This window comes from Convolutriloba macropyga, chromosome 2, assembly GCF_964194025.1.
Source record: "Convolutriloba macropyga chromosome 2, txConMacr16.3, whole genome shotgun sequence".
In the NCBI taxonomy this organism is placed as follows: domain Eukaryota; kingdom Metazoa; phylum Xenacoelomorpha; order Acoela; family Convolutidae; genus Convolutriloba; species Convolutriloba macropyga.
The window spans coordinates 24664814-24687087 of record NC_134469.1 but is presented as its reverse complement, the minus strand read 5'-3'; the positions used below and the strand labels follow the sequence as shown (position 1 = coordinate 24687087).

The window sequence follows — 22274 nt, the reverse complement described above, 5'->3', positions numbered from 1 at the left end:
GCCCCCATCAATTCACTCCAACCCCCTCCAAGTAATTCCACCCGTAACACAGCAAGCACGACCCAGAATTACATTGCATTCGCAACAGCTCATTTTCTAATAAAATATTTCACATTCCTATTCTGTGATAGACTTAGACATTGTTGGACAGCATGTTGATGATACTACTTTTGAAGACACCCAAACGAAAAGGACACGCCACCCAAAAAATTTCAGATTGATTTACATTTTTAGCATTGAAGTACCTCAATTATTACAGCCGTATAAAAGTTTAGTTTGGGACCTTTTGTGGAATTTCAATAAAAGATTATAGTCTCATTTTAAAAGAGCATCAAAAGTTTGACCAAAAACATATCACTTAGTAGTATATAAAAAACAAATAGACCTACTCAGAAACAGACGACATTAAAAAAGTTGCCATTCGACTTCGAGCACTAATCATATATGGTCGTAAAAAACTGAAAAGGTTTAAAATAACACGTATTTAAAACTAAAAAAATAATTAAAATCAAATAATGCCTTAGCTTTAAAATAGCCACTCAATTTCGACCGCTCATTGACTTTGAAAACAAAATATCTCATCTTGGAAAAGGCAGTGCTCCAATTCAAGTTATTCGAATTATAAAAAAGCCCTAATACTCCGAAACAATATTTTGTCCTTGACACAACCTAGACTATAAATCCATCTCCATGCCAGCTAAAAATGCAAAGATATCGCAGAAAACCAGAAAGCAGTTCTAATGGAAAAAAGCAAGCGGCAGTCAGATATTTAAGACAAATGAGTGAATCTTAAAACAATTTTTACAGAGCGTTTAAACAACGCAAAATATCTGCAAGCAGTGGCATCTTTGATCTTAAATCTCTCGAAAGCCATAGAATTTGAGGAATCCCCTTATTCAGTCATGCATGGAATAACCATGAGCGCACTTTTATCAATTGAAAAAACATTGAATAATTTTTCATTTGTTAGTCACAAAATAGTCAAAAAATAATTTAAAAATATGCGAAAGTTTGAAAAATTTAACGAGGCAGAAGATTTAAAAAAATCAAATTCCTTCATCAAAAATTAAAACTTGAATTAAAAATTAGAACTAGCCAAAAACCTACTAAAGGCAATTAGCTGGAAATAATAAGCCATACGAAATTTCAAAATTTTTAAGACTTCAATTTTTAAAGACTTCAATTTAAATTTTGGTGAGCTTTTCAGCAAAAAGTATAGTAACTTTGTGAACCAAAAACTTATAGATAACTAGAAGATAAATGAACGACAAAAACATAGATAACTAGAAGGTAAATGAAGGCAAAATACCCGCAACATGACATTTTCGTTTTTGAATTCTGTAGAAGTTATTCAAAATTGTGGAATATCATTTTTAGAACATATACAAATTAACGTCGGTCGAATTGTGCTCGAATTACAAACAGGTCAGTTTAATTCAGAGGGGGATAAAGCCTAGATAATCATGTGTGCAAGAAAACCATCAGTGCAAGGGGTTTGAACCCGCGACCTCCCTATACCTGATTGGCTATCGCAATAACAATCGCCTTCATATTAACAATAGACTAAATATTGAAAAGAGAGCAATTCAGATCACTCAGAATCAAAAAGTCAAACTTGAAGCGGCCACTAGAGAGCGAATGAATGTTCTAGAACAGAAGCACATGAACTCAGTCAAATATTTTTGCATTAAGAAAATAAAGGTGGATGAACTCCGAAAATAACTCGGAAACGTGAGCGCTTCTCCGAACAAAAACTACCGTATCAGACAGGAAACATAGAGAATTGTTACAAAGAAGCATGCAAAAAAGCAGAGAAGAGCACGTCGCGCTACTGACTAAAGCGAACTGACATAACTGACTCATGTTGTGTTAATTGCGTTTGAATGACAGGCGAGGTTTTCACCTCGGTTGTAGATAGCTGATTCAAAGACGTTCGCTCAGATCGGGCGGATAAAAACAAAGAGGGACGAGCGAGTTAAAAATGAGGGACGTGCTAAATCAGTCTTCAAACCAAGAATTTGTGCCGCTTGCTCCAGCATTCATCAGCAGCTCTGCTAAATGGCATTTTTGAAAGCTTACAAAATCCTTCAGAGACCTTGCCAAATTATCCCGTTTCTTTCGGCAGAAATTCAAATTACCCATGTTTACGTTAATTTGTGCATGCATTCTTCTAAAGTGGTCAAATTTAGCCAATCAAGCTAAAACGGTCAAATTTGGCCTATTACGCAATTCGTCTTCCAATAAAGCTGGAGATATGAAACTGCAAATGGTAATTCAAAAGATGCAATTACACACAAACTAATGTACAAAAATATCAGTATAATGCAAAACAATTTAAAACTAATCACGTTATTCCTGGTCTTGGCAGAACAATTCTTCTATCAAACATTGTTCTCTCTTGAACTACTTCTTTTTAAAACGAACGGAAAACTGGCAAAATTATTGATATTATCAACTCAAATATTGTGCAAATATCGGAATTAATTCAAATCCATTGTTGTATTGATGGAATTCAGAAACAACCAGCTCAAAAACTAGCCCAAAAAAATTGCTGAACATATAAATGGGCAAAAGAACACTATTATCAACTGTTGATTGCTAGACAAATCTACCTACTCAATCGAATAATATTTCCAAATTAAAAACACAATCAAAAAGAAAAAAGGGGTGCTACACTCGTGAAATGAACAAAATTTCAGAACCACTATCAGTCGCAAATTTGAAATACAATAGCAAGAGAAATAAATTTGAAACCACCAAACAGATCAACTAGTCAAATGAACATTGAGAAAACTAAGTCTCTTGCAAAACTCACATTAGGAATCTCAAGAATATCTAAGATAGATGGAAACTGCCAAAAGTCTTCTAAAACCACAAAATGTTCAAAAACGGCCCAAAATGGCATCAAAAAGTGGTTTAAAAGGCTAAAACTACTTTAAAACACCCTCACATTTGATTTTGTACACCAGCTAAAACAGGCGTCATTAATTAAACGAATCAGGGGCACTTGACGGCTCTTAGAGAGTAAAATAACTCATTTTATGACCGCTCTTTCTGCAGACCAAGCAATTTATTTAAACGACCGAAATCAAACATGCTCTCTAACGAGTGTAAGGGTTAGAATGTAGTCAGTTTCAACTGCGCAATGTATCATATGTGTAGTTTTCAAATAGTTGTATTTTTCAGTTTTTTAGCATAAATCTGATTTATTTTTGATTGAGCAACCAAGATTAACAACGAATAACTATCTCAAAGCATTTATTTGTTGGGAAATTTTGGGTAGAGTTGGAAGAAGATACTTATTTCTTGAAAGAGTTCAAACCATGTCCAAAACGATTGCTCGGCATTAAGAAACTGAAAAAAGGTTTCCAATTAATTGCAAGAGGAATTTAAAACTCATTACTCATTACGAAATCCTACTCTCAATACCCAGGCAACTTTAAACTGGAAAGACTCAAATAAATTTCCTCAGAAAAGTCAGGAAAGAAAAAGACAATATTCTCGAATAGTGTAATCAGTATTTAAAAAGACATTTGAAAAAAGAAGCCATTTACATCCATTTATTTGAAGTTTTACCCGGCAAACGTTGCCAAAAACGTCTTTTACTATTAAGATATTCAAGTTTTTCTTGTTCAGTCCAATCTCTGGCCATTTCAGCTTCATCGCCAATCTCTTTGTTCAACTCTTCTCTATAGGCCTGTTTGGACACAACATTTGAGTCCTGCGCAGATGACTCATCCACCGGCTTCTCGAACAAGTTTGGGAACTCAAAGTAGTACCCGTGGTCTAGCAACACTCTGGCTACTCTGCATTCTGGTTTGCTAATATAGGTTAATCCTCTGTGGTCTTTTCCCAAGATAGGAGGAGACACTTTCATTTTGATGTCCGCAACTGGAACTTTGTAGAGATTCTTGAGGTAGTCCATCAACTCCCATTCTGTCATGTTCATCTCCACTTCAAAAAAGACGTAATTGTGAGGCAAGTTCGGCTGATCAAAGTGTGCAGGGTTCAGTAGCTTAAACAGCGTACACTTGTTTGCACATTTATCCCATATTGAGTAAACATATCGCTACGAACTTTTAAGTGCCTTGAGCCTATTTTTAGCCCCGCCCAAATAAAACACAGAATGCAAATGATTTAGAAAAACTTGAACAGCAAAGAGTCTAATTTGATGCAAAATTTTAAGTGGAACCTCAACAAGAGAAAGACCGAAAAGTGTTTGTTAAGTAATTCCTTCCATTGACTTCACTCAATCAGGCATAAAGTACAAAATGTATAATCAAAAATGGCTAAAGGAAATTATAATTCTGAATGTAGAACAGACGTAACAAAACTATATTTCCTTCAATTCTGCTTAATCTTAACCTACAAGAGGTACTATACACGGTTACTCTAAAATTTTTAAAGTTTAAATTTCCCAAAAAATATTTTCATCGGCGGAAAATCAAAGCAGCGCTACGTTTTATGTAGCAACCCCTGTTTTGTGGCCCTCGTTGGGAGTGAGCGAGGAAGGCACTTCAGAGTACTAACTGTTATCTTGTGCTTCGGCAGAAACATTCTCCATTGTGGGTTTCCATAGAAATAGAGTGGCTGAACAATCTTCCGTCTAAGTCTCGAGAAATTTTGCAGTCTCATTATTTTCACATTCACATTTCTGAAATAGACCATCTTGCTTTCATAATGAAACGAAACTTAAATTTGAACGCTATACCTTTCAATTTATCCTCCTACACAGTTGATCTATTAGTGCTAATGCTAGTGCTGTTTTCTCATCCTCTGATATCTAACACGGTTTTCAATCATTGTAGATGTTTAATGTGTATTGATTTGCTATGCACCAGAAAACATTTATAAATCATCATTCGAAATCTGATAGCTTTGCAAGCTGTTGAAGCTTCTCTGGCTTCTTAACCTGTACGGATTCACAATAAAGCCTGAATTTAGTCTCTTTATTCCTCAATTTGCAAACCATATTAGTACTACAATCGCACAGAAATAGATTAAGTGATCAACTATCACAATAAATAACTAAAATAATTAAAGCTATATAAATGTGAATGCCCGTTAGATTAATAACAATTATGGTGTAACGCATGTTATTCAATCATGGAAAGCATCAATAGGCAACCAACTGTTTTCTTAACTCTGAATTTCTACAAACCTATTCTTGGCAATCGCAAGCTTTATACTTTTCAACTTATAGGAACTCAATTAAGGACTAGTCTGCACACTATAAAATAGAATTAGCTAAGGTAACATTTATCTCCTATCCCCCCCACACTATATTTCCATATTTAATGCAGTGCCGCTAATATGAGTAATCCTTTTTACTCCCATTTTTGTAGTGTTGTACGTACGTACTTTAGACTGCCCTTTACAATCACTCGCTCAGATTAAACCTCCGCTCACAAGCTGCTGTGTAAACCTGAATATTCTTTCCACTTTTGCTAAATATTTATCTTCAAGTAAATTCATCTTATTAAACACCAACATTTTTAGACAAGAATTGGAACTCAGAAATAATAAGATAAGAATCTTAGTCCAAGAATAATCCAAAAGAGTTAAAACTAAACAGCACCGAGCCGGCAAGTAGAATTGGTGCAACCAGTCAGGCACTGATAAAACGCACTGTACGACAGTTCGGAATTTCAAGTTTTATAAACAAAACTTAAATTCAAATGAGCAAGTTTTATACGATTAAAACTTGTCTCTGGTGATATGATCACCACAAAACACAAGTTGTGTATGAACCCAACTAAAAACAACTAAAGTTCAACTTTTGGTACGATATGATCCGTAGTTACAAAAGTAACAAAATAATCGAAAGGCACAAAAATTTTTGGTGAATACTTAACTACATAAGATTGTACTGATATAGTATTCCTGGACAAAAGAGTGAATTCTAAGACGAGATCACCAAAGATCCAAAACACATTCACTAAATTTAGAGCATATTGTTAAATATAATTAATTTCCGTGTTGTCTCTCCTGCCTAATTTCAATTTCAGTTTAAAACTTAACAAGCTTTTAATCTGTTCTTTAAATGTTCAATCTGAACCCTTAACTTAACAAAACCCGTGTTCTTTCGAAGCCTATGGCTAGTTGAACACTTCTGTCTAAACTTCATTTCACTGTTTGACTTAAACCTAACTATAAACCCTTTAAACGCAAGTTATTCCGTTCTTTCGCAATTCTAAACTAGTTGAACGTTTTAGTAACTTGCTTGTAACTTTTAGCCATGCCTTATATCTTAAACTGTTTTACCATCACTCTAAAATAAACTGGGGTTTGTCTGTTCCTTCGAAGTCCTGAACTAGTTAAACAAGACTCAATTGACTTAGCCCCTAATTATTTCAGTGTTGTCGAAAGTTCTTTCGCAGTCTTAGACTAGTTGAACAAATACAGTTTCCTTTGAATATTCTATAATTATTGATTGCACCTATAATTCCTCTTCAATTGTATAAATCCCGCAACTCTGTCACTCTTGACATGGCACAAGCGATGGCATATCCAGACATTGCTCTGGAGAAATTAGCAGGGCTAGATTCGAGCGTTGATATCCCAGAATTAAATTCAATCCAGTCATTGCGACTTGCGGTTCTGCTAGCACCTCTAAAGACCCCGAAGGTCAAGGCTCAAGCACTGATGTAAACAAAAACTTGACTTCCCCAGTGCAATATTTCTTCAACACCCTTTCTAAGGACATGGATCCTTCACATTCTCCCATAGGACCGAAGCCACAGGACATGGATCCTATAGGACCAACATCTTTAGCAAATCACTCTGACACAGTAACAAATCAGGACAAGATTCCTGCTAATACAAATAGAGCTCCAATACTGGTGACCCCTGTTTCACTCATTCCCACCAACTTTACCAAGTGGACAGCAGGGGCCAAAGAAACAAAGTCCAGGAAATTTTCGAACCTCACTAAAGAGGCCCGACAATTTCCCAACAGAAAGTCGAGACTTGACATACAAAAAGAACGAGAAAAACATCTAAACTTTATTAATTCTCAATTTGTCGAGTTCCTTCAATATTCCCTGAAACCAGAGGCCAATATCTGGCAAGACTGCTGATAGAGAATACGAGAACAAAACATTAAATACGAAGCGCCATATCTTACCCTCAAATGCGATTGGAAAATTTGAACTAGACATTGGAAAAATTCAACTACTGCCCGAATTTAAATTTTGTCGAAAAAAGATAAGAAACGCATCAACGCAAATCTACATCGTGCATTTCAACTCGCTCAAAATTTATCTAAACGTACCTTACCAGTATTTAACCGCTTTCCCAAAGGGATACAACTCAAAATGGCTCGGGCCAAACGTAAAGTCAACAACCCTACGAAATCTACAGTCGTGTACCCCTAGCTCAACTAACGTAAAGTCAACACCCCTAAGAAATCCGCAGTCGTATACCTCTACGTCAACTGCATTCCCTCCAAATCCTATAACATTGTCTACGGATTTGTCAATGCAAAAAAAATAATGAGGACATTATGCAGAAGAAAATTGACAACTTACAGAAAGCCCTCGATCGAGCACAGCATAACTAGAACGAAACGGAAACCAGGTATGATTTATCCATCCAAAAATGTGTGCTTGCAGACAAACAATTACAAGAAAAGAATCTTGAGCTGGTAAAACATACGTGAAAATGAGTCTCTAACAGCACAATTAAACAATGTAAAAACAAAAACCAAGTTTCGAGGCCGAATACGTTCAGTGTTACCACAAGATTATTGAACCAAAAGCAGCCTTAGAGAAAGCTAATAGTCAATAGATAAAATATCAACAACTGTACCGGAATGCTAACGTGAAGGCAGGAGAAAATCTTAAAATTGGCCAACATCTCAATATATTCAGCGAATAAGCGTTGACATCGATGTAAAACGTGATGAAGCAATAAAATTACTTCAAAATTTGGACGACAAAAATACAAAGAATTGCAAACATCTCTGGCAGAATTACTCGATTTGGCAACCGCCATCGGTACGGAAATTTATTTTGAAAATTCTATCTTCAACGTCTACAAAGGAACTGTGAAAGAGCGTCTATCTACCATATGGTACCCAACTGGGGATGGTTTCGAAAAGGATTAAAACTGGGAAAGTAAATATGCTTGATTGCCCTGGCCGATAAACCAGAAAGCGAAAAAGCAAAGCCAGCAATAATAACTCATCATTAACTCTAGGAGCATTGTTTGTATCTTTTCTTGTTAAACAACTTAATACTTGTACTTGTCCGTATATTCCTGATTCTACGCCTTCATGTGCAATTCAGCATAAAATTTTGATATGAATTACTCATCCCGTATATTACTATTCCAGACATACTTTGGGGAGGTTTGTAGTTTCTTTTTTATTTTTCTCTTGAAGGGGAGTGAGTTGTAACATTTATCTCCTATTTCCCCACACACTATATTTCCATATGTAATGCAGTGCTGCTAATATGAGTAATCTTTTTCACTACCTTTTTTGTAGTGTCGTACGTACGTACTTTTATACTGCCGTTTTCAATCACTCGCTCAGATTGAACCTCCGCGCACAAGCTGCTGTGTAAACCTGAAATATTCTTTCCACTTTTGCTAAGTATTTATCTATAAGTAAATTCATCTTAATAAGCACATACATTTTTAAAAAAGATTAATAAGATAAGAATCTTAGTCTAAGATTAATCCAAAATAGTTAAAACTAAACAGCACCGAACCGGCAAGGACACAAACATATCATATTCCATAGTTGTACGGCCACCCTAGTGGAGAAACATTTGACAAATTACATAATTTTGGAAAACACTGGATAATTTATGAACATTTGTACACTTCTATAGAAAAAAAATTGTAAATTTGTTATCAAACAATTTTTTGTTTTCGTAAATTTGTTTTCTCATAATTTAACAAACCTTTTATTTCAAGTTTTGCGCACCGATTACCTAACGTTTATCACTGGTGAATTATGTACAAGGCGAAAATCGTAAATGGTCAATTTTTTCGAACTTCCAATCCGTTCTAAACTCGTCCTATAGCAGAAGTGCACTACTGAGGTCATAAAATTGAAACTCAACAATTGGGTTACAAAATTTTTTGTGCCTGATATGATTTTTACCTGGGCGTAAACAGAAAGTTTCATATCTTTTACCTGAAATAACTTATTTGAACCACAAGTTTCCAGAAAAGTTATTTAGAAGCACTAGTACTCAGAAAAGTTTTTTAAAGTTTAAATAATAATGCCTACACAAAAATTCATTTTCCGTTTTGCGTAGGGATGGAATGACGGTTTTACTGTTCTATTGTGCAGATAGCATTAATGACTTCTTAAGTAGAAGCGGTTCCCAAATACTTTCATGAGAGGCGCAGTAAGCGTTCATACTTATTCAGAAACGTTGTTTATGGAAAATTGTGCGGGGATTAGGAAACTGCCACTTTTTGATCGCTTACACACGTTACAGCCTCCAGAGCATCCAGCGCAATTTTAGAAATTATGGACAGCACAGTGATGTACGTTAAGCAAACAATTAATGATCCTTTAGATAACTCATATATGGCTAAATTTAACTCAAAATGAAAAGTGTTGTCTCAGAAAAACTTAAGCACTTATCGCGGCAGTTTTCCTAAGGTTTTCAACAAAAAAAACTAGAAGCAGATTATGTCCGATGTCGTCAAAACCTACGTCAGCCCCCACCCAGTTTCATCAATCATCTAAAAAAAAATTTGCTTGGCTTTGAAATGAGCTCATGTTTTTCTATGACTCATTTCGTCCTAGAATTTTAATAATTGGAGACAACAATATCGTTCAGTTAGAACCCGAGATCGGTTTTGACTAAAAGGTTAACTCAATAAACTTAAGATTATCGGAAAAGTACTGGTTATAGGTCTTCGTTTCTGTGGGTAAACGTAATTTTTATTGCTAAACATTATACTCATGTATTCATTGTCTGGAAACAACGATATTGGCATGCACCTAAAGAAATGCATTCTTACTGAAACTCCTGATGACACCTAATGTAGGATAATGACATTTCCTAATCTACCTGCGCAAAGGTCAATGTGGCAGTAGTTGCCCTTAAGGCGAGGCTAGATATTGCTGAAAAAAAACCTTGAAGTAGAAACAAACGCTTATCCCAAGCAAATGTTGCTAACAAAGACTAAATTTCTATGAAGGGCCGCATCATGTTGAGTTGCAAAGTTTCACTGCTGACTTGAACGCCAAATGTCGAAAATCTGTGAGGCCTCTCTGGAACATCATTCATCACAAATTTTGGTTGCAAATTGAGTGAATGCGGTGAAGAAAACATGCTAAACGCGTATTGACAAAATTTCTTAAATTTTTTAAGAAAAATCTATGCCGCATTAACAACTCGGTTTGCAAGTTTCAGAAAAGCTTTTTTGCAACAATCACCCAAGCCCAAAAAACTTGATCAACTATTCGACCGATATGAAAAACAGATCTAAATAAATATTTGTTTTTCTGTTTTATTGTTTCACAGTTTCCTACTAAAAATCTGAGAAGCTTGCTGCTGGGACCTTTCTGCAAATTATATGGAAAATTTTTGCATTACATCAATTGTTTCCTGGGCCTAAACAGAAAGTTTCAAATCTATTTTACCTAAAATCGATCCGTATTACTGTCTCCGATCATTAAAATCATAGATCGAAATAAGTCATAGAAAAACATGAGCTCATCTTCAAACCCAAGCAAAAATGTTTTAAATGAACGATAACACTTGGTGGGGGCCGATGTAAGTTTCCAATGCAATTGAAACTTAGGTCAGCCCCCACCCAGTTTTATCGTTCATCTGAAACAATTTTGCTTGAGTTTGAAGTGAGCTAATGTTCATCTATTACTCATTTAGACTTCGGATTTAAATAATAGGAGACTGCAATACCGTTCGGTTAGAAGACGAGACCGGTTTTGACCAATGGTTAATTCAATTTAATTAAGATTATCGGGAAAGTACTGGTTATAGGTCTTCGTTTCTGTGGGCAAACGTAATTTTTATTGATAAACATTATACTCATGTATTCACTATGGAAACAAGGATATTGGCATGCACCCAAACAATTGCATTCTTTCTGAAACTCCGTATGACACCTCCTGTAGGATAATGGCATTTTATGTTCTACCTGCGCGAAGGTCAAAGTGGCAGTAGTTGCCCTTATGGCGAGGCTAGAAATTGCTGAAAAATAACCTTGATGTAGAAACAAACGCTTATCCCTAGCAAATGTTGCTAACAAAGACAAAATTTCTATGAAGGACCGCATTATGTTGAGTTGCAAACTCGCATTGCTGACTTGAATGCCAAATGTCGAAAATGTGTGAGGCCCCTCTGGAACATCATTTATCACAAATTTTGGTTGCAAATTGAGTGAATGCGGCGAAGAAAATATGCTAAATGTGTATTGACAAAATTTCTTCAATTTTACAGAAAAAATCTATGCCGCAATAACAACTCGGTTTGCAAATTGCAGAAAAAAGTTTTTTGCAACAATCACCCAAGCCTAAAAAACTTAATTAACTATTTGATCAACATGAAAAATAGATTTAAATAAACATTTGTGTTTCTGTTTTATTAAATTGTTTCACAGTTTCCTATTGAAAAATCTGCGAAGCATGCTATTGGGACCTTTTGCAAATTCTATGGATTTGTTTTTCTAATATCAACTTTTTACTGTGCCCAAACATCAAGTTTCATATCTATTTAACTGAAATAACGTTTTCGAAACACTAGTTTCCAGAAAATTATTCACTTATCGTTTTTTTAAAAAAGTTGCCTATACAAAAGTTGATCTTAAGTTTTGTATAGCGCTGAAATAACAGTTTTACTGATTTATTGTGCACATAGCATTACTGAATACATAAAAAGTAGCGGCTCCAATAAACGTTTTTGAGAGGCGCTTCTTTCATACTTCCACTTTTTTCAGAAACGTCGCACCAGAACAATTTAGCGGGGATTGAGAAACTGCCTCTTTTTGACGCTTTAGGCACCTTACAGCCTCGTGAACAACCCAGCGCAATAATATAAATTGTGGAAGGCAGTGTGATGTACGTTAGGCATACAATTAATGACCTCTTAGATAACTCATATATGGCTCAATATAAAACAAATTTAAAAGTTGTTTCAGAAAAATTTAAGCACTTATCGCGGCAGTTTTTCCAGGGTTTTGAACAAAATAGTTACAAGCAAATTATGTCTAATGTCAATGAAACTTACGTCAGCACCTACCCGGTGTTATCGTTCATGTAAAACGATTTTGCTTGGCTCTGAAATGAGCTTATGATTTTCTATGAATCATTTAGACCGCAAATTTTAATAATCTGAGACAACAAAACCGTTCGGTTAGAACCCGTGATCGGTTTTGACCAAAAGTAAACTGAATATACGATAGACTATCTGGCAAGGACTCGTTATAGTACATCGTTTCTGCGGGCAATCGTAACTTTTATTGCTTAACATTATACTCATGTATTCACTGTGTGGGAACAACAATATTGGCATGCACCCAAAGAACTGCATTTTTACAGAAACTCTTTATGACATCTCTTGTAGGATAATGGCATTTCATGTTCTACCTGAGCGAGGGTCTATGTGGCAGTAGTTGCCCATATGCCGAGGCTAAATTTGAAAGCACCTTGATGTAGAAACGAACGCTTATCTCAATCAAATGTTGCAAACAAAAGCTAAATTTCTATGAAGGACCGCATCATGTTGAGTTGCATGATTTCACTCCTGACAACCCAGCGGACGTGAATGCCAAGTGTAAAAAAAAACGGCGAGTGCTCTCCCCTGGAACATAAATCACAACAAATTTCGGTTGCAAATTGAGCGAATGCGCTGAAAATAAGCTGAAAAAGCAACGATAAAATTTCTTCAAATGTACAGAAAAAATTTTTGCCAGATAAACGGCTGTTTGCAACTTGCAAAAAAGATCTTTTCTAAAAATCATTCAAGCATAAAAAAATTGATTAACTATTTGATTAACATGAATAGATTTGAGTAAATATTTGTTTTCCTGTTTCATTTAGGTTTCGTTAGTGTTGAAGGAAATTGTTTCCAAAAATTCTGGACTTTCCCCTCAAATCCCTAGTTGTCTGGATAGTCCTTTGTAGCCATTACTAAAAAAAACCTGTACCCGAGACGTAAAAATTAGTTTCAAAACTTACGCGAGAAGGTAAACAGTTTTTACTTCGTTTATGTATTTACAATTGTCTTCCTATAAGTAATTTGGATTAAAGTTTGAGCGTCTTGAAAAATTGAACTTACCGAAATTGAGATGGCTGAGGACGTAGCTGTTGATGATTTTCCTGACGAATCAACAGGAACAGTAAATTTGCTAAGTACCCAACACCAGATCTCTCCATAATTGTAACTTCGAAGCTGCACTAAAGTAACTATCAAAACGAATGCAAACAAAATTATTAGGAAACGCGCTAGCAAAAGAGTCAATTGCATGAAGCTGGTTGTTACTAGAAGGGAAAGAAAACTAGCAGATCAGGAGTTAAAGTCAGGGATCTGGAATTTGAAACGAGAATACTAACCAGCAAAGATTAAATAGCCCGTCGCAAACTTAGAACAAACCACTATTATGGCTGCTTTGCTTCTATACTCAACAAAACTAAGGAAGACTAATTTAGCGCAACACGTTAAGCAAACCTGTTTATATTCATAAGATAAAAAGTTTAAAACCCATCACCTCCGCTTTTTCTTAAGAACCGTACTATAGCGATGCTAAATTTCGATTGGTTACAAACGACTTGTAAATCTATTCAGCAAGCAACCAAAATTTTGAAGTTCACTTAATAGATTCTGTTCACTGCAGTTCAGTTGGTTACTCGCATATTTGAATAATATCGTTGTGCGGAAAATAGAGAGTCTTCAGCAGAACTCACGCCTACGTTCTGTTTCCATCGCCTATTCAGCAACTAACTATTATCTATTAGGTAACTTCTTTATACCTATCAAAGTTATTCGACCTCATTTAAAAATATAAACAGAACGAACTAACAGCGAAAAAATGCTCTAGCTGGATCTCAAAACCATTAAAACCGCTTCAGTCGTGGGGCTATTTAAATAAATCATTCTTTAACTACTCCAATTTTTTAATTTGCCAATTTAAAAACTTGTTACAGAACCAGACTTTTTAAAGGGAGTAAGAGCCCACAATATGTACAACTTTACCCAACACAATAACAATTTAATCATTTTGCACCGGTAAATTTTGTTGTTTTTAATGACAAAAAAAGACGAAGTCATCAAGCGAACAATCTTTTGTGGTCAGATTATCCAACAAGAAAAATGATTGCACTAAGTCTGCTCTTAACGCAAAAGTTACTCTCGAACGACCAGAGGGAGCTGTGACCAATCCCAGCTGGCTTCAATCGAAGGTAGTAGCCTGACGGCACTAAAAATTTCCCTAGGGGACGCCAAATGACGTCATTTGAAGATATAATATACCACTATAACCACTTATAAAAGTTAAAGTGAAATCAGTGGAGAGTGGTAGGTAGGATGTGAGGGGTTAGGTAGGTGTAGGGGGACAACTAGGTTTGATAATTGGAAGGGATAGGTTGCTGGGGGTGGCAGGGAAGGTAAATTGGTGTGTGTGTGTGTGTGTGAAGGCAGGGGGTAGATAGGTGATGGGGTAAGGTAGTTGAAGAATGGTTGTTGGAGTTAAGTAGGGAGGAGGGTTAGGTGGGAGTTTAGGTAGTGGGGTATAGGTTTAGTTAGAGAGGTTAAAAATTCTCAAAATGACTTGTTCAACTTGATTACAACCAGCAGTTGCTAACTAATATAAAAATATTACAAACTCAGCTTCTATTATAGGCCAATCTTCGAAAACAGAGTTCAACAAAAAGCAAAAAAATGTTAGGGAAGAAGTAAGTCAAAATTCAAGTCAAGAACAAACTTGCTTCAGCTAAAAACGTCGCCTGTAGGATACGGGAACCAACTCGATGTTTCATGCAAAATAATGAGTAACCTAACCTTTACTGAATAAAGAAAGATCAAAGAAAAGAAGTAACCTAGAAGCTAATGGCGTAAATCAAGTTTTGAGAAATGCAAACTGTTTTAGTTTTGGGGGTCTGAGCAGTTGCTGGCACGGCGGCCGCTGGTGGGATTATGTAGGTTAGAGTAATTATATCATGAACGAAGTCGGTGAGGGGGGTCAGGGAGAGTTAGGTAACATAAGTGAGGGGTAATTACGGTAGGGTGGGGCAGGCAGTTGGAGAGGGTATAGGGTGAGTGAATACAACTGGGGCGTGGTTTGTTGAAGGAGAGGGTGGGTAGCCGAAAAGTTGGGCAGGGGGCTGGCCTGGTAGGTGGGGATGTCTGTAGTTTGAATAGGGATAATTGCCTGTTATGGGGAGAAGACTTAACAAAATGACCTTTAGAACTGCCCAAAAACCATACTCAAAAACATAGGTAAAGAGTGCCGTTCACGAAAAAATTCACTTTAGCTGAAAAACATAGCCAGTAGAATACAGAAAATGACTCGAGCAGTCGTGCAATATAATCAGTGCTAAAGCCTTACCTAAAAACAGAAATAGAAATAACGCAGAAATTATCAGCCTGATGAACCTAAACATTGTTTTATGAAAATGCAGAATCAGCTACTAGTTGAGGCGTCTTGTTAGGTTCGGGTGGATGGGGGCTCGTAGGGGCATGGGGCGATATAAAGGTTTGTGGTGGAGTTATGAGGGGGTAATTGGGGGATAGGTAATAGGTATGTGGGGTGCGAGGGCAGGTGCGGTAGAAGTAAGGGCGGGGCAGGCAGATGGAGAAGAGGGTGTCTATAGCTGTGGGCATGATCGGTAGGTGGGGTAGCAATGTAGTTTGACTAGGAGGAAGGGACTGATGTAGAGAGAACTTCTCAAATAAACATTTTGAGCTTGAATATTACAAGCAGTTGCCAATTAGCTTATATATTAGAAACTAAGCTACTGTTCAGATGAAATGCGCGCAAAGAGAACTCAACCTTCTAAGAGAGAAGTCAATGCTCAAAAACAAAAGTCAAACGTTCAAGTCATGAAAAAACTTGCTACAGCTAAATAAACATAACCGACTAAGCGTCGGAAGAACTGCTCTCAAACGACTAGTGGGAGCTCTAATCAATTGCAGCCTGCTTCAGTCGGGGGGGGGGGGGATTGAGGGAGGTAGGGGGAGCCTAAATGAGACTAAGAATTTCAAAAGTGGGTTTCAGATAACCACATTAGAGGTTAGCATATACCACTATTAAGATTTAAAGTAAAAATGGCACCAGTTTCGGCGCACTTTTCATTTGACTTTTTGTATTAATTGCCGCCAATTGAATTCAGCTGCTTGAAATTGTGATTGAGAGAGAATTTCAGATCACGCGAAGAGCAAAAAGTCAAAGGCGTAAAAGTCACTCGAAAAGTCAAAACTGTCAAGCGACAATTTTGCATAAAAAAAGACACACACGTTCGCAATAATTGATATGAACTTCGTTCAAGAGCAATTAAACAGCCGTTAAAAAACAAGGAACGACTCCAATATATTCTCTAAAAATTACCTCACCTAAATAAGAACTTTCAAATAAGAAATATCAAAAAATACTGCCAAATAAAACAATAGGAAATTCTTTTAAAAAAACTGAGGTACTTAAAGCTTACGTCCGAAAAAAAGATCGGTAAGATATACCAATCAATTTTTGCTTCAAAATGACTGAGATTCTTTAAAAGATGATAACCGCGCAACTTTGGAAATAAGCGTCGACTGTCGAATCGTCAAATTTCGAGCAGAAAGCCATGTATTTCGTTTTTCAAAAAATCTTCCTAAGTATTTATAATCTCTCGGCATATTCCATAGAGCCTGCTTTGTAAAAATTCTGGTCTTACCATTGTACATTTTTGTTTGGAGAACAGCAAAGGTTTTCGAAGCAAAAAATTCAGAAAACAATTGTTGGCACATTATAAAGAACTTGTTGGTACACTATCACGATAGAACTATTTAAATTAGTTTAGATGAGGTAAGGGATCAAGACGCATGTATCGCGCTTGTATTCTTTGTATTGTTGGTTTTGACCATACTTCTCGTCAGATGACTGCTCGAGCATTTTCAAAGAGAAAACCCCCAATAAGAAGGCAACAAACAATGGTCCAGCACTGGTGTACAACATCCAGTAGAAATCATCGAATGTCCCAATGGCTGCAATGTACAAACCCCACCAAAGGGTAATTTCTCCAAAGTAGTTAGGATGCCTAGAAATACTCCACAAACCGTGCTTTATGAATTTCCTGGAGTTTTCGGGCTTCTCTTTAAACATCAATTTTTGGTGATCGGCAATGGCTTCAAAGGCAAATCCGAATAACCAAATAGCCCAGCCACAGTATTGCCAATTATTTGGTTCCTTACTTTTTAAATCACTCCATTCAAACATCCAAAGCGTTGGGAAAAGTGTGAGGAATACCCAAACTGCTTGGAAGTTCCATGTGATGAATAACTTTGGAATACTTGACTTGATATCATCGAAACGTCTGTCTTTACCATCTCGCCAAATTCGATACATCAGAAACAGACCTAATCTAGCGGCCCATACAACAATGAATGAATATTGAATCATGGCAATTGTATCAATTCCTCGCGAGTTGTAGATGAATGAAATGCTGGCACAAGTAATGAATGAAGTACCACCGACTAAATCAAAAAACTTTTCTGTCCGTAGAAGAGCAGAGAAGATGAAACAAATCCACTGAATTGCCACATCCACAGCGCCCACCAAAATGATTGGAGACATCGTAATCATTTGATAACTAAAAAATTTTAAGAGAGAATAGCCATTTTTTTCAAATTTGAACAAATTTTGGGTGTCAAATCTCGCCTCTATACTTGTGTTTAATTCTGATTTCAGCTTTTAAATATGAATAGCTTCGAAAGCAATCAACTCCTTGACAAGAGTCCAGAATGTACCACTCCAACCTGTGTTGTGAACGCCACAACATTCTACGGGGTGTTGCCCCACTAGAGAATCCTCTGTTATCTTAGTGGCAGCAAGTCGGCTGTTTGGCCAACATAGATGGAATTGCATACATTACATGTACATTTTATACCACGTGCAATTTCAAATTTCATTCAAAAAATGAAAGGGTGCGCAAGCATGTTTTTTTTTATTGTTTCTTGATTTTCCTGCAAAAAATACATTGTTTTTCTTGCTGTTATTAAAGCTTTGGCGTTTTGAGGTCGACTTTCTCAGTCACTATTTTGATCAAAGTATCTTCGGTAATTCTGGAAGACCGCTGTTGTTGTTGTTGACTTTGGGGATTGCTCCCATAGAAGTTTTGGTCTTGATTCCACTATTTTCTGCAATCGGAGCAATCACAGAAAATGGCCCATGTACACACTACTTTTCGTTGAAGTTCAACATCAGCCGGACATGAATGACAGATTACGTCTTTTGAGTCCCAAAGGCTGGGAAAAGTCTATCTCTTCAGGTAGATTGTTGGCAACTTTGGCAGTTCGAAAGTAAAAGTTCTCTCTGAATTTCTCGGTTCTCAGTTTTGGAATTTTGAATAATCTGCTTTTAACTCTACCATATTGGTGTTCATAGGTTTCTATCAATGGAAGTGCGTTTTCTTTATCATGGTACAGTTTAGAGAGAGAGAGAGAGAGAGAGAGAGAGAGAGAGAGAGAGAGAGAGAGAGAGAGAGAGAGAGAGTTTAGGCTTCTGTGGGTCTTTCCACATGGGTTTGCACCCTTCATATAACGACTGAGCTGTGCTTCTGCACCGGGTTACAATGTCCACAGCTGCAGTTGAAAGCCCAGGAACATAAGTTGACTTCTGAATAACTTTTGAAGTAGTTCCAGTATATTTTTGTTAAATATTTCTTATCAATTTGATCGAGATCGACGTTCCCTACTTTCGTATTATATTTAGTAAATAACTGGTTCTTTTCCAGACGTTTTCATCAGCCTTCCTTGTTCTTGTTTTATTAATTGTTATTAGCTCGTTTTGACGTGTGCTTAACAACCCTTCATTTTTGTTTGTTTTAATGGGTATTTTTATATTGTAAGATCCTTTAAGCAGTGAGATGAGCAATAATAGATCATGCAATTCAAAGTAATATGACAATGGCAGCAGCTTCAGTGTGGCCAGTCTTTGCTTGTAACTAATTTCCCAGTTACTGATTATCCACGACGTTGCTTTTCTTTGAATGCGCTCGATGTCTTTGCTTTCGGTCTTATTCGCGAACCATGCTTGTGAGGCATAACTTATGACTGGTATAACGTAGCCGACATATGCATTGAGTTTTGTTGTTTGCGATGCAATGTTTGATATGTTTCGTTTTAGGAAATAAAACACTTTCCAGGCTTTGCTACAACGTTTTTTTATATTCGCTTTCCATGATAACTTCGTAGCCATAATTATACCTAGATCTTTTTGCTCGCTTTTATTTCAGAGAGTTTTAGAGTTAAGTATAAAGGAGTGTCAGTTTTTTTCGTTTACTTTAATCGGCAGGATGTGACATTTGCTTTCATTGAGTTGCATATTGTTGTTATGGCACCATTTTTCGATTTTTTCCAGGTCACTTTGTATATACAAGCTTGAAATCATCTGCGTATCCAAACGCAGAGCATTTTGATGTTTGTTGTGGAAGATCGTTTATATATATTATGAAAAGTAGGGGACCTAGGAGAGATCCTTGGGGGACACCACTGGTTACTGGTACAGTTTCAGATTCCGAGTCATTTTCTTTCACGTATTGTTTTCTATTTGATAGGTAACTGGCTACAATCTTTAAGAAATTTCCCCCTACACCTAGGTTCTCCACTTTGTTAATCAGAAGATGGACAATAGAAGTAAATCATTGAGTTGCAAAGACATAGGAAGCGGAAGTAATCTTAGGGATACCATGTTTTCAAAGTACGACGCATTCCTATAGCCCGTTATCCACTTCAACGCACGTTTTTGAAAGCATTCCATTAGTCTCATACTTCCACGCGACGGGTGCCAAGTGCTTGAAGCAAAAGTAATCAAGGGTAATATAGGGATTTGTAAGCACAAATTTTCACTCTCGTTTCCATATTCTTCGATAAATTTCTCTTCAGAAAACCAAAAGTTCGATTAGCTTTCGCAAGCCTAGACTCGAGGTGCTTTGCCGCTTTCAGGGTACCTGTAAGCTGCACACCCAAGTTAGTCACCTTTGTGGATTGCTCTAATGTAGTGTTATACATCGTAAGGCTGAGGGACTGTCCCTTAAATGCTATTTAACAACATTTTTCAGCAGCAAGGGACATTCTGTTCCTGGATACCCAAAGTGAGATTCTGTCAACTTCTTTTTGAATTTCTTGGTTACTTTTGTCAATAAGCAAGAACTTTGCGTCATCCGCATACAGATATGGGGTGCTGGATATCAAGGAAGTTGGCAAATCATTTATGAAGATGTAGAAGAGTAAGAGGCCCAAAAAGGATCCCTGCGGAACACCACTTGGTATTTGCAGAAGGTCCGACCTGACACCTTCACATCTTACGAACTGTTTACGGTTACATAAATAGTCCTTGAGAAGACTAAGTACACACCCGCCTACTCCAATTCTCCTTATTTTGATCAACAATTCAGCATGCGGGACCTTATCGAATACTTTTGAGAAGTCGGTGTATAAGGAATACACCAAATTTGGGTTTCCTTCCAACGCAACTTGAACGTCGTTCAAGAAACAGAGCATGTTCGACACAACGGATCGTTTTTTCACAAATCCATGTTGACTGGTTGTTAAATGATCCAAGGACTGCTTTTCGATCGGATCATACAGACATCGTTCAAGTACTTTCGAAACTAAGGACAGCAATGTCACTGGTCTATGGTTTTTGACAGTTGCTCTGCAGCCTTTTTTATGGATGGGCGACACAGCACCAATTTTCCAACAGTTCGGGATATTTCCTAATCTTTTGATGTTCCTAAAGACTGCGCTCAAGAAAAGACTGAGCGGTTCAGCCAGTTGCTTCAAGAAACAGGCGGGAATGTTATCTGGACCTCGAGTTTTTGAGACATCAAGGTTTGCTTAGATTGCTCTTATTATTTTTGAGCTAACATCAAAATTCATTATGGTTGGGTCCGGAAGGTCATCGGCTACCGTGTCTTCGGTCTTCTAAAAAAAACAGACTGAAAATACCTATTCAGCAGTTCTACTTTCTGTTGAGTGGAATCGGCAGTCTCTTTCGCTGGGGAAAGTATTTTGGGTAGAGTTACTGTTTTTCTAAGGCCCTTTAAGTGCTTGAAGATCACTGTCGTATCACGAGTGGTCACAAGCTTCTGTTGATACTGACACCTATCTTCTTCTGCGAGTTCCAGTAACATATTTTCTAGTCTCAAAACTGTTTCCGATAGCACTAAGCTGTTTGGTTTCTTGCGTTGGGCTAAAAGAGCAGTGCTCAGCTTCTTCATAGTATGAGATTGGTATTATTATTAGTATTATTAATATTGGTTTGTGATCTGAAACGTCAACCAGTTGTCTGAGGACAAGATCAATCTTGGCAGTCGTGTTTTCCACTTTCCGTTCAAACACAAAATCTAGTGTGTTCTTTCCACAAGTACTAAAGTCCACTATTTGGTGAAAGTTATGTCTTTCAAACATTTCAATCACCGATTGCTCTTACTCATCTGCACTGTGATTTAGGCTCCAGTTGACCTTTGGTAAATTGAAGTCTCCGCAAATCAAACATGCGTATTGCTTGAATACTTCAATAACTCTGAGTACCTGTTCAAAGTCAGCTAAAGTGCATCTGTAGGCGCTACCTAGTGGAGGATTGTAGATGACACATACAAGATATTTCTTCAGTTGTATGTCAACGATAGTGAGAACACATCCATCCGGGAGATCGTCACTGATTCTTTTTGCACTGATGATGCTCTGGATATCTACCAAAACACCTCCGTGTTTGTTCACAGCTTTTTCACATCTGAGTAAGATATACCCAGGAAGCATAAGTTCTGAGTCTTCTATGTCTTCATTCCGCCAAGTTTCCGTAACGATGACAATGGGGTATCTACAGGTCATCACAGCCTTTGCAAACTTAGTTCGTTTATCAAAATTCAAAAGACTACGAGCATTTACTAACATCAGATTCAAATTTTCTAGTCAATCGGATAGTTCTTCCAAATCGATTTTCTTACCGTTGTGAAGCAGTCCAAAGTTTCTAATTTTGAGTTCGGTTGCAGGTGTTCCGTTCTCTATCATCTCACGTCTCTTCTTAAGACACATATTCTCTTTTTCGGATTCTGCCTTAGTTAGTGATGGAAGTACATAAAAACCCCG

At 36.9% G+C, this 22274-nt stretch overlaps 2 protein-coding genes across 3 annotated transcripts in view; both read right to left on the bottom strand.

Moving 5' to 3' along the window:
- Positions 1–3496: 3496 nt before the first annotated feature.
- The window catches only part of LOC142358508 (large ribosomal subunit protein uL23m-like), a 486669-nt gene continuing 467891 nt past the window's right edge, over positions 3497–22274 (bottom strand). For both annotated transcript variants that reach the window (XM_075409902.1, XM_075409908.1), the window contains exons 2-3: positions 4531–4656; positions 3497–4015 (exon numbers count right to left, since the gene is read on the bottom strand). In XM_075409902.1, the coding sequence (XP_075266017.1) occupies positions 3551–4015; positions 4531–4635 (570 nt within the window). In that variant the 5' untranslated portion in view covers positions 4636–4656 and the 3' untranslated portion in view covers positions 3497–3550. The remainder of the gene's footprint in view (positions 4016–4530; positions 4657–22274) is intronic.
- On the bottom strand, positions 16855–17795 carry LOC142358424 (uncharacterized). The gene has a single exon (XM_075409829.1). It carries the CDS (start codon positions 17764–17766, stop codon positions 16981–16983), a length of 786 nt encoding a protein of 261 aa, XP_075265944.1. The 5' UTR covers positions 17767–17795; the 3' UTR covers positions 16855–16980.